Source organism: Coloeus monedula (assembly GCF_965178545.1).
Source record: "Coloeus monedula genome assembly, chromosome: 5".
In the NCBI taxonomy this organism is placed as follows: domain Eukaryota; kingdom Metazoa; phylum Chordata; class Aves; order Passeriformes; family Corvidae; genus Coloeus; species Coloeus monedula.
The window spans coordinates 56,847,518-56,860,804 of NC_138785.1; the positions used below are offsets into that span (position 1 = coordinate 56,847,518).

Genomic DNA, 13,287 nt, shown 5'->3' on the forward strand with positions numbered 1-13,287 from the left:
AGACACCAAACTATTGCAGGAGCTAAGAAAGGCCACTAGGAGCAGGCCACCCCCTAAACTTCCTCACACTGCCCACAGCCCCCTGAGTCTGACAGTCCAGGCAGTTTTCCACATATCTCACAGTCCTTTCAGTTGGTATCTCACATTTCCCTACACAAATACTATGACAGAGCAAGTAGAAGTCCTCCTCAAGGTCAAGAAAAAAAAATCAGTATTCATTGATCTTCCCTCAGCCACTGAACCAGTCATCATTAAAAGCCGCCTAGTTAATCAAGCACAGTTTGTTCTTGGTAAATCCATGCTGGCTTCCCCATCACCTTCTTGCTCTTCATGTGCCTGAATACAGCTTCCAGGAGGATTCATTCCACAGTCTTCATGGAGACTGAAGCAACCTCTCACCATTACTTATAGTCTTTCAAGAGGGATGATAAAACTGCCTCACAACAGCATCAGCCAGCTCCCACTGTTTCCAATGCATCCCATCTACGCCTGTGAACTTCTGTATGACCATTTTCCTTAAGTGTTCCCTTTCTTCTGCTTTGGGGATTCATTCCCAGAGGCTCTACTTATGAGCTTTGAGATCCAAGAGCCTCAGAGCAAACCTTACAAGAGTGAAAACTGAGGCAAAGTCAGCACTGAGTAACTTGTTCTTTCTTATGGCTTTTGCCTTTATGTCTTTGCTGCACTTTTGTTCAGTCCCACTCTCACTTCTGATTTACTCAACCCTTTCTTGTTGCTCTTTATGTCCTCTGTTAGCTTTACTCCAGCTGAGCTTTGACATTCCAAACTCCATTCTTGCACTTTTGGAAAAATTCTCTATTTTTTCAGCAATGTCTCTACATCTTTATTCTTTTTTTTTCCCCAAGATACTTAAATTTTGCATCCCAGTTCAGTCAGGAAATCCCTTTTCATCTGTGCTGGACCAACTTCCTGCCTTTTGCAAATGCTGCTCTCTGGCTTTGAGAAGGCAACCCTCGATGACCAACCAACCAGCTCTAGTCATCAAAACCATGCTCTAGGTGGTAAGGGACTGCAATGCACAAACATTTTGCTACAAGTTTACTTTTACAGAACTATCACACACCTGTCCATCTGCAAAAGGACTCTAAAGGATCGCGCAAGTTTATTCCTTTTGATGCCGATGTGAAAGATGATATAAAATAAGCAATAATTGCTGTGTCTTTAGAACAGCTACAGAGGTGACTGTAGCCAAGAGATATGTAGGACAGTATCTATTTAATATCAAGATAGAGACTACAGAGAGCTCTGGGTGGAGTACTTAACTAGCCTTTTGACAGCATAACTAGCCACACTTAACTGCCATAATTACCTGATTGGATAATAGCCCACAAAAGTCATTGCAAACCCTGTTGGGCACTTCCCTCCTAATGATAAGTAGTCAGATGTGGTCAAAAATAATCTCACTTTAACACTATTTTCAAGCAGATGGAAAATTGACTAACTAAGTATTAACTTCTACAAAGTAAGCTAAAGCTGAGAACAAGAAAAAACAACCTGACTACTTGTCCACCTACAACAGTACCCTTCCTTTTGAAATAGAAATTTGGCTGATAGAGGGACAACTTGTACATCCTCACAATTGAGTTATTTTCCACCACGTTTTTCAAGAAAACATGTGCGAGAAACATTTTCCTAAATTCTTTCAATACCACCATTAATCACTTTACATACAGTACTATGTTTACAAGTGTCCATATATTGTTCAAAAGTAAAAAATATGAACAAGAATCAAATCACATATGCCATTGCAAAAAATGGCATTTGTCACTAACTTTCTGAAGAAGAGTACATTATTTAAAAATTCAATATATAGCTACAGTGATTATTTCTTAGTTTCTTGCTGCAACAACACAAACAAAAATTACTTCTTTGTAAGTTACTGTCCCAAAAGGAAGATGATTGAAGAATGCAGTACTTACATGCCCTCCACTCATCAGGATGCTTAAAAGGAAATGCTAAACCATTGTCAATTGCAGCAATTTTAATAGATTCTTTAGTTATAGTCCATTGGCTATCCTACAGAAGGAATATTTAAAAAGTAAGTGATATTAATGTGTTTACACAAACAGTGAAACACATTAAAAATACTAAATAATATACTTTGTAGTGTAGCTTCACTGGTTAAATTCAACTTAAACAATATAAAGCAGCATCCAAATAAACTCCACCATATATAATTTCTTACTCTACCATTATTAAAGAGAAGCCCTTCCCCAAATACAAGATAAGCAGAGCACAAAGGGATGAAGAAATGTACCTGAGCAACAGTGGACATTGTTACTGTTATTATAGCCCAAGCTAGTAGAGCAAAAATACAGAACAATAATTCCTAGCACTGTTCTACCTAGTCTAATCAAAATAGCTTTTCCACTCATTTTGCCTACAATATTTTGTGGTTATCATATTTCTTAAGACCATGCACAAGGATTAAGGACATGCCCTTAATCTCTACAAGCTACAAAACTAAACAATTAAAGAATGTAAGTTTCAGAGTACAATTCTCTTACCTTATCTGAGAGATCAAGTCCATCATCTTGTTTTTCGTACCTGACTAACCAGTTGTCATTACCTCTGTCTGTAAACAGGAAAATGCATGCCACAACAAGTCATTTATAAAGAAATCATCATCTAGAGTGACATACAACAATATTGTAAACTGACACTTTATACATGGAATTAGGCAAAACTGTTCAGAAAGGGTTTTTCCCATCACACATGGTTTAGTTTTACTGAAATGTATAGGCAACTGATTCAGTGGAAAGACCACAAATTTACCAGGTATTTACCAGGTTCTTAGGTATGTATTACTTCTTTAGGTACCCCAACTGGCTGAATATGCAGCAAAATATGAACAAAGCCAAAAGAAACTATTTTCATACATTTTATGCAGAAAGATTGGTTGTGGTGTGCACTTTTCCTGAGGAAAATACTATCAGACCACAACGACTTAATTTTTAAGCTTGTTTTAATGCTGATGGGGAAACGGAGAAGGCCTCTAAAATTATAGATAATGTGACCTTTGACTACATGGAGAAAACAGACTCTACAAAGATGAAGAGGGAGCAAAACTGAACAGAAGGGAAAGAAACTGAAAAGGTTCAGACAAAATTGAGAGATTGAACACTCTGAAAAGGTCTTTCAGACAGAGGATGACTGCATGTATTCATAGGACCTTCTGTCATTTTAAGGTGCTCCCTTAAGTTTAATCACCCTCAGATTTTCGTGTTCTACTATGATTAGATATATCAGATTAATGTAAAATCATCCATGTAATGAGGTTTTGCATTTTGAGTATTTGCTTCAATTTTAAGAATGTCAAAAAACACTAACTGTTTGGAAACACTGAGGTTTATTTGATAAAGCTGACAGACCATTGCAATAGCTAGCAAGTATTATGTTCTTACGAAAATTTCTTCTAATTTGCTTCTAAAATGAGAGAATTTGAGAAAAGGAAAATAAGCTAGACCTGGTGTGTCTGAAGAAAAGCTAAGATGCCCCCCTCTGCCAAAGCAGCAAAGCAAATATTTTAAACTGCCTTTGGATTCCTCAAGATGTAATTCACCTACATAGATAACAGAAGAATCCCAGCTTTGGAGTGACAGAAACAAGAGTGCAGCAGAACGGACAGGTACACATTGCAGTGGTACCTCAGTGCCTACACAATTAATATGAACTACTGTGAGTTGGCATGAAACTTTGCTATTATCAGCTCCAGTTTAGCATAAAAGGAATTGTAGTCATTGCTTTTCTTATGGGTCCTGAAACCCCACCATTCTTTATCTTGATCGGGGGAAACAGTTAATAGCCTACACACAGAATTGAAGCACAATGAAAGCATTTGTTCTTGACTTCTGCAATTGCTTAAAATAGTGAGTAACAATCAAAAAAGAGTTGTTTGGATTGTTTTTGTACTACAATATTTAGTGTATTAATCCAAAGTAAATTTTTTAAAATTTCAAATGCATCTTTATGGCCTTCAATTGTGAGAAAAGCATCTGATACACATTAAAAGCCTTAAGCACCAGCTTTCAGCCAGCATTGCTTTCTACCTCAGGAAAATAGATACCAAGAGATACTAACAAATACCTGTATTTCTGATGACATAATCCAAAATAACCAATCTTTCAAACTGTGACTGAAATTCTTTCCTTGTGTTCTCAGGTAAAGGATCAGTTTCAAACTTCCTGAGCCAGTAGTCAGCTTCCTTATACCCTTCAACAAACAGCTGGAAGGAGCCAACCTGAAATAGTTAAGAAACTGCATTTGGAAAATGCACATGGGTGGGTCGCATAAGTAATCTCAACATTCACAGAAAAATTAATTATATACTTTCAAAGTTCAGAGCACAGGAAATATGACATAAAAAAAAATTAAGTGGTTTCTCTTTTATTCCTATATTCTTAAAAAAGGTAAGAATCAAACCATGTGAGGCTGGGTTTCTGGGGGCTCTGGTGGTGGTTTTTTAAAATATTTCTTTAAATACTGAGTTTACCAGCAATAAAATATAGCCAGACAGCTCAGTGTAAATTAAGTTAGTATTACAAGAAAATATATGAAACAAAGCGAAAGAAGTAACACCTGTTCTCTTTTTCATTGGAAATGCTTGTTTCAATAGTTCAGAGAACACTCACTAAAAATTACAAGAGAAAAATCTTCCTCTCTGAAAAGTCTTCAATCTTCACTGATAAGAACAGCAGCATTAACCATTTTCTTCAAGACAGATGCTTTCTGCATAAAAATTACTGAAATACATTTCCCAAAAGAGTCCAAGGGAGAACATGAGAGTTGGCATAGGCTCCATATGTATGTGAAAGGTACTCAAGAATGAAATTCAAGAACTTCTATTTGAGAAGTAAAATGCAGACAGATAAACACACAGCACGGGGTTTTTTTTTCACAACAATCATGCTTTGTCCAAGATTGTCCAAGACAAAGTAACTATAGAAAACTTAATTAATTCAGTTCGTAAACAGATACTCAAGAACCCAGGCATTAGTAGCATCATCTGTCTCATCCACCATGCTCATACGAGCTTGCACAACCCATGTCACATGGATCTAAACTGCTGGGAACTGACTCAAGTGGATTGGATTACCCAAGCTGTACAAAACCTGTGTTTTAAAATCTTAGGATTACAACAGTGTAGTGATATTTTGGGAGTACAATAAGGCTCATTAGGGAATAAAGATGTGAGGTTTTTAGTCAGTGTAGTCTGCACATAAGACAAAAGGGATGTAGGAAGAACACAACAGCAGGGTACCCAAAAGAATAAAACAACAGACGGCAAAAAAAAAAATCACAAAAAAATTTAAAAATTAGATAAATTGCAGGGAAAAAACAGACTGACAATATCAAAACATGACACTTAAAGGAAAGGTAGTAAGTAATCTATAAGTAGAGCAAAAGTGAGATATACAACAATTAATATGTTACTATTCCAACAGAAAACTGGATTGTAAACTGAAACAAAAAGTGACAAGATGATTAAAACAGTTCAAATGAAAGAATGATGTAAGAGTGGATACATGTTGCAAGGAAACAGTCATATGTATCAAATTTCAGATAGTTTTCAACAAGTTTTTTCTTCTACTGCAGAAGTTACTTAAAAATGCCCCTTTTTAAAAAAAACGTTTTATGTAAGAACCAGGAAGTGCACAAATTACTTATTTTTCATCTTACCTTAGGAGGTAGTCCAATTCGATTAAATTTTTTAGCAACTTTTGGCACTTTCTCTAAAGCATACTTTTTTCCTCTTGACTTTGCACGATCTATTGCACTGTAATTAAAGGTCTCACTGACAAGCCAGACAACCTTAAAATATGAAAGTTAAACACAGCTCAGAATTCCTCATTATTTCAATTGTAAATTTACAGTAAATTTTATGCTCAGTTATACAAAAAAATTTTAAAAATTAATCAAGAAGCATGCATCAGGAATTTTCAACAGATACATTTTACATGAAAAGGTGAATATTCTCTATTTTACATATCCCAAACAAAAATGGGAATGGTATATGCTGATTTTTGCAATTTGCATCTCATCAAAACATGAGGCACAAAATGTATCAGAAAATGCTAGAAAGTGCTTCCAAAGAGGAGATTCGATTCAGATCTCAAACTTATCCATTAAATCAAAAGTCACAGTCACTTTTTCTACACCAAACCACTCTACCTTTGTACTTGCAATAGTTTATAAATTACATATAAATAACACATGATATACAAGGTTATCTACACAACCACAGTTCAGAGACTGACAAATACATTGGCTTTTTTTTTTTTTTTAATTCAGTAATTTATGTGTTTTGACTTTTACCTTAGTTTTAGGTACAACTCCAAGCCCCAGCTTCTCATCCACAAGATAGGCACCAGCTTCAGAGAGATATCCCTGATTTGGAACGAGGCAGCCTCTGCCAAAGCAGCAAGGGCAACAAACTTTATGAAAATATTTGGTCCATTTTGGATTTAGATGTCCATAAGGCTCTTCGGATTTTGGTTTGAACACTCCAATAATTTTCTAAGATAAATAATATAAAATTAAAATATGAGCACTTTGAGTTGCAAAATAGTAAAACTAGTCTGAAAATTAGTTATTTGAAAATACTGGTTAAATCCTATCCAGTGCATTTTACAGTTGCTCTTTTTAGATGATGAAATAATAAAACTAGTAAAATTGAATTCCCAATAAATTTATCATGAAGTGCTTCTTTAGGATTAGTATAAATTCAAAATAAGCTCTTCATAAGAGAAAATCCAAGCTAACACTTACTTTTTCAAAATATTTTGCCAAAATTCAAAAGGACTGCGTTTTAAAAAAGATATACTTTATCTTAAGCTCTTAAAAAAGGAGTTTTTAAAAGTAGCTTTAAAAAACCATTTTCAGCTTACCAGCAACTCACTGACCAGCTATTTCAGTCAGAGACATAATGGCTCCAGGAAAGTGACAAACATACAGAACACTACTTTTATATCTGTTTTTCTTATTACCCTAAGTTTGAATGGATCAAAAGGTGAGAATGACCATCAGCCATCATTTACATTAGAGACACATAGTAAATCTTAAAATTAGTCAGAGCCCTATGTCCAATTTGGACACTATGATTCAAGAAATCTGTTAACAAACTGGAGAAAGCTGGAAAAAAATGAGAATAAGCACAAAATATGTGAATAATGAAAGATGATCAGTACAGGGAATGCTTAAGCTAAGAGAAAACTTAAGACACGATGGACTATGGAATAGGCTGCTATAGGAAAAAAAGGAACAACACATTTACTGTTAATGAGTCAAAAAACGACAGGCTTAAATCCCAGCAGGTAAGTTGCAAAAAAGAAATTCTTTAGAAACATAAGTGCAGCTCGAGACTGGAACAGATGGCCAGGTTCTGCAGTCTCCAGAACAGGGTGCAACTAACAACAGGTTAGTTAGACATTCCTCAAGAATCACGTTGAAATGATCCTGCTCCACAGCACAAGTATTAGAGACAATTTCTCAAGGTGTCTTCTACATAGGGTCTATATTTGTTAACCTCAAACTACAGGCTTATTACCACATTAAAATATATAACCTTTCAATTGTCGGTGATAAACTTTGGCCTAGTGCATAAGGTTCACATAATGACTCTTCCGTAGCTCAAGTGGAATGCTGTAGAAATGCTGCATCTTCATCCCTTCTCACTGGACAATGGCAAGTAAATCAAATTCTTTCTAATAAATACTTCATAACAACTGTTTAAGAAGCATTTTCACATATTAGTACTTTACTGAATCCTTATGAAAGAAAGTATCTCAGCAAGCTAAACACTGCCTGTTGTTGCACCAACACTCAAAGCTGATTCGCACTCAGGTCATGAACATGTTTGCTGGCAGTCAGAAACTAGCAGTATTCTTCAGTAGCTGCTGATTCAGCTGGATTAGGGAGAGGATCGGACCAGCTGGTTTAGCTTCTAGAGAATTTTAAACCAATTTTCTCATGACAATCATGCTTTGTCCAAGACAAAGTAACTGTAGAGAACTTAAGTCATTCAGTTTGTAAACAGATACACAAGACACCAGGCATTAGTAGCATCATCTGTCTCATCCATCTATTTTGATTCAATCCCATTAACTACAAGGAAAACCAAGTTACAAAACACCATTATTTGCATTTGTACTATAAAATTAGTGTCCTATGAACAGAGTCAGGAAACAAATCGACAAGAACTCCCTTGGGTTTGGTAGGCTGTTTTCCATGATTCTAAGGTTGCATTCAAAACCACGAAGACAACTGCACAGACAAAATTCAACTTGGACCTACAAAAATGTAATAAATATTCTATGCAATGTGAAAGGTCAGCACGTTTTTGAATACTTTATTATTTATTATTTTTTTATTTTTAAATCACAATACTTGATATACTACTTAAGTCAAAATCCTAATGTTAGGTTTAGAATTGTTTAAAAGTTATTTAATTTTTTCCTATTGAAACGCATGTATCTACCTGCTTAAAACAAAGCTAGCAGCTCTACATTTCTTGGAACTGTTGTGGTGCATTTAGAAGTATATGCCAAACCTTTAATTATCTCTTCTGAATCACTCTCTGGCTAATACTTCCTAATAAGTACCCATTTAAAAAAGGAGCTTAGCTCATTCTATTATTTGCCTGGACTGTACTGTGCTACACTGTCAAATCTAGATATGGTTTTCAAGGTTTTGCTGAAGTTAGAACCTTACTAAATTTTGCAGAGCCACCCCTGTTGAGGACCAGAGTAGACCAAAAAGTTCAATCTATAGAACAAGCTACCATGGCCAGTCTTAATTTTGCCAGTCAAAATGACTGACTCCATTAACACTAGCAATTAGTTAAAACTGTCAGGAACATACTGCAGAACAATTTCTTTTATTTATTGCTTACACAATGAACAACAAATGCAGAAATATGCAAGTCTTTGGCAATAGTGCTGCTTAAGTACTGAACTCCATTTCAGTATGCAACTATATAATTTTTGCCAATAAATGCAAAAAAGCTAACTTTAATTAGGCAATTTGAATTTTATCTTTCTGATAGAACCAAATCAGCAGATAAGGCGACCTAATGGAAACAGCCTATTTTACCTATAATTTGGTATTCATTTTGGGCAAACACTTCAGAAGGTGATCAGGAAAAAGGCTTAGCACATCCTTTAATGAGCTCCTTCCCAGCATAGAAAAGAGATTACTCAAGAGGAATAAGAGAAAGCAAGTCACAGAAGTGTTCTGAAGTGGAATGACACAATACTGAAACAGGATCTGAAATCCATTTTACACATGAAAGTCGCACTATTGGCAAAATGAAGTTTTATCAGACCTTTAATATGGACAGCAAACATAGATAAGCTCTAGAATAAATGCAAATAATAAAATCAAAATTTAAAGTCTGCTAAGAACCATTATTCCCACAGTCCCATATCCCAAATACTTTCATATTTTGCAATGATTTCTTTCTGAACCATGTAAAATAAACAGTCTTCTTTTCTCAATCTTTGTTTCTCCTAAACACTTACATTCAAATCAATGACCTGCATAAGGGAGGAGGGCAAGTCACTACTAGAAACTCAACTAGGAATAAAAACAACACAGCAAAAGAAAAGTAAAACCAACAAGAAAATCACCACGTAAGAAACAAGGAACAATATGCCCCATCCAAAATACTATGGTGATGTTTATACTGAAATGATGCATAAGTACTCTCTCACCATCCCCAGGGCTCAGTGAGTATATCAGGTGTTGTCTAGTGACCAAAACCCAGCAAAATCAATCCAGATAAGCTTCAGACAAAAGAGATTGGCACATATGGTATGACTTTTTTTTTTCCCCCCTAATGATTTCTCTACTAACTTTCTAAGAATAAAAAAATCTTGATTGCACAGCATTAAGAAAAAGTCAAAAAACTTAATCAGTTGTAAAGCATTTTTAGTGTGACACTCTAGAATATTCTTTAGATACATCATGCGCAGGATTTTTGAAAAACTATTGATTTAAACGCGTATTTGACTACTTATATTTTTTTCCTATTGCATATTAAATAAGATATGAACCTACTTTAAAAACAGCATGAAGTTTGAATATGTGTATATAAGCACACAACCAGAAAATCTACAAAGATCTAAGCTGCAAAAATAGGGAGTGACCTGAAGTTGGAACTCTGAAGATGTTTTTATATTTACAGCATTGCATGTGATAGCAAGAATCCCACAAAGCCATTACAGAGAAATTTTTTTCATTCAGGTTTCAAAAAGAGAGAGACCACCCTTTTTATTTTCTCCACCAGAATGAAGAGGATCATTACTAACAAATGTTCCTGGAACACAGGCATATGAACTGCAGTTTTCAGAAGATTTTGAAGAAGTGGTTCTGCTATTTTCCATAAAAATAAAATCATAAATTGATATATTTATTTATATCAAAGTCAGTTAACTAGTCTGAAAAAAAATCACTTATTCAATAAAGTGTAAAAACTATCACTAGAAAATTGCCATTAAAACAAACTAAACAACTATGAAAATTAACTGGCAACACAGGAATATATTTTCTAATGACTATATATAGTCAATAATATGACTAAAAGCTAAACGAGAACCATACTACTTCCTAAATGAAAGGAAAATTACTGTTATGGGAATGCACGGAATCACAACCTTGAACGTGCTCTGAAAACCTAGGTATTCAAGGTGCTCTAACTTCCATTTCCAGCTCAATTGGGATCTTCAGGATTAAAGAACACCTACATCTATCTAAGACCTAAAAACTGCTGATTGAGCTTAAATTAAAATCAGATGTGACAAATTAACACAAGTTGAGCAGTTGGGAGTCTCATTTAGTAAAACAGGTCAGTAGCAAAGTATTTCTAATTTAAAGAAAACAATGTGAAAATATGTCTGAGACATCATTTCCTCTTACTAAATAATGCTAACCATGTGTAACTTTTCAAGAGAGATATTAATGTAACTACTACTTCTCTGTCCCAAAGTAACCTTAGGGACACCTCACTCACAATCACAGGTACCATTCACCACCACCATTTACCACTACAGAAGGGAAAACCAAATCTTCCAGAGGGGAAACCAAATCTTCCAGCTAAGATTCAGCAGACAAGTACAAGTTAAAAGGTAGATTTGATTATACCACTCGTCTCACCCATCTACCAATTATATATGAGAAAGGAGACATGACCTAAATAAAAGACCATCTAAGAAGAAAAGAGAGAAAAATATAGGAGGCTTAGCTAAAGAAACTTAAACCATACTGAAATCAGGAGCTCAGTTGTGCAAATATCAATTAAAACATACAGAGAACAAGATTCCACACAAGGGCATTTCTGAATTGTTTTCAGATGTTAGAGGCCCTTTTATTCTCTCTTTCTTTGGTGCAGGTCAATAAAAACTTGATAAAACTGAAGCAGAAATAATGGTTATTTTGCCTTAGCTTATGCACCAAGACATAATTAGAAATCTAAGTATTACTTGCATTGATTTTTCCAAAATAAATTTTGGCATACAATAAATTATTAAATAACTTATTTAAATTAATTTGCATATAGATAGAATTTTTGAATTTCCACTTTCAACTTGCAGCTGATGGTGTGTCCGACTTTGCAGTAACATGCTCACCCCTTTTGGATCCTTAGCAAAGTAACTCCCACTGGATCCTTGGGAGATTCTTTCTGGAAAAACTCCACACTCTATAGCTTGTTCTGTTCTCAGAATAATTTCTGCAAATTCTGGATCATCTAAAAATATATTCATATCAGCAGTATGTCCTGAATGCCCTGAAAAACAAGAAAACAACCAGTCTTAAGTGCAATGAATTAAACATAAGCAAACACACTGATAAGCCAACAGCCTTCCCTGCTGACACCCATCCAACAGCAGGCTGAAAAATCTGGTCCATTTAATCAGTCCAAGTTTTTTCACTGATTTATCCATGTCTAATCAACTTCTTGTTTAAAGTAAATCAGCCAAATCTGCAACAACAAATTTGAGATTATCACTGCTAAGTGTTTACAATTTTCAAGGATTTCTTTTTTTAATATTTATTTATGAAACAAATCTAAGGGGAAAAAAATGTTCAAAGTCACAACTGTAAAAAAAAAAGTGTGAAAGATTTTACATATTATTTTTGTGTCCTGCCCATTACCTCCTATTAGAATGGTATTGTACCATTCATTTAAGAGCTTGGCTAACATGTTTATTATCTGCTAAAACACAAAGAAGTTAATGCACTGAAAAATCCGCTACAGGTAGCACTCCCAAGTGGTACCAACACGGCAGTGAAGTGCTGCATGCCAGCACTACTCCAGCCTTAGAACACTGTAAGCAACTTGTAACATTTCTTTACATACCAACCGGAAGATCAGGTCTGTGCAGACATTTGTGCACACTCTATGATCCTATGCAAACATTTAGAAAAACAACTAGAAAGGAAGGTGCCAGAATCCTACTGATCCTTCAGTTTTTTCAAACTATTTCTTCACAAATTTTGACACTGTAGATTATTATACCTTCCTTTAAAGGCTGGGATTGTTCCACATGTTCACTGAGTGCACTAGGGCTCACTTCTGCCTTAAAAAACAGCTACATTATTCTAGATTAAAACGTTTACAGATAAAGTTCCTTTGCTCACATTTCAGCAATTGAAGAAGTTTAACATACATCCTTCTGGAATGACAACCAACGCAGAATCCATTGAGAAAAGATACTCCTTAACAGTTTGTGAAGAGTCAAATAAAAAAAAAAAACAATGATCTTTTTTTGTAGCTCAGGACAATTTTGAAGCTTTTTAGAACATTAGGACTTACTTGCATGTACCACTTAAAAATAGTAACATGGACTCCAAAAAAAAAATCAAAAAGCATAAAAAAATAGGAAAATCTTAGTATAAGTTGGCAATAAGGAAGAGAAACCTTAAAGCTAATAGCAGATCATTCTTAAGAATCAACAACTACAGCCCATTGGATCAGAATCTGTTACAACTATTTGGCCAATACTGCTGTGATAAACTACACTTTAAAACTTCAGTGTAGGACAAGAGAGAGGGAAAAGGTTCAAAGGTTTTCCTTTGTCACAAAGTACTTAAGTGAGTTGGGGAAATAAACCAAAAGATCCACAATACACTTATTTTTATGGAAAAAATCACTTAGAATCAGTGGTTCTTATTTCACAATCAAGCCTCAACTATCTCCACGTATCTACATTCCATCACACAGCTGAGCTCCAACTACTACATATTTTTGTCAGGGAAAGCAAAATCAGC

The 13,287-nt window shown here is 35.0% G+C and overlaps 1 protein-coding gene across 3 annotated transcripts in view; it reads right to left on the minus strand.

The window, feature by feature from the left end:
- The window catches only part of LOC309573078 (phosphatidylinositol 4-kinase type 2-beta-like), a 32,904-nt gene that overhangs the window by 16,655 nt on the left and 2,962 nt on the right, over window positions 1-13,287 (minus strand). For all 3 annotated transcript variants that reach the window (XM_082281744.1, XM_082281743.1, XM_082281745.1), the window contains exons 2-7: window positions 11,646-11,803; window positions 6,337-6,537; window positions 5,701-5,832; window positions 4,108-4,261; window positions 2,529-2,596; window positions 1,941-2,037 (exon numbers count right to left, since the gene is read on the minus strand). In XM_082281744.1, the coding sequence (XP_082137870.1) occupies window positions 1,941-2,037; window positions 2,529-2,596; window positions 4,108-4,261; window positions 5,701-5,832; window positions 6,337-6,537; window positions 11,646-11,803 (810 nt within the window). The remainder of the gene's footprint in view (window positions 1-1,940; window positions 2,038-2,528; window positions 2,597-4,107; window positions 4,262-5,700; window positions 5,833-6,336; window positions 6,538-11,645; window positions 11,804-13,287) is intronic.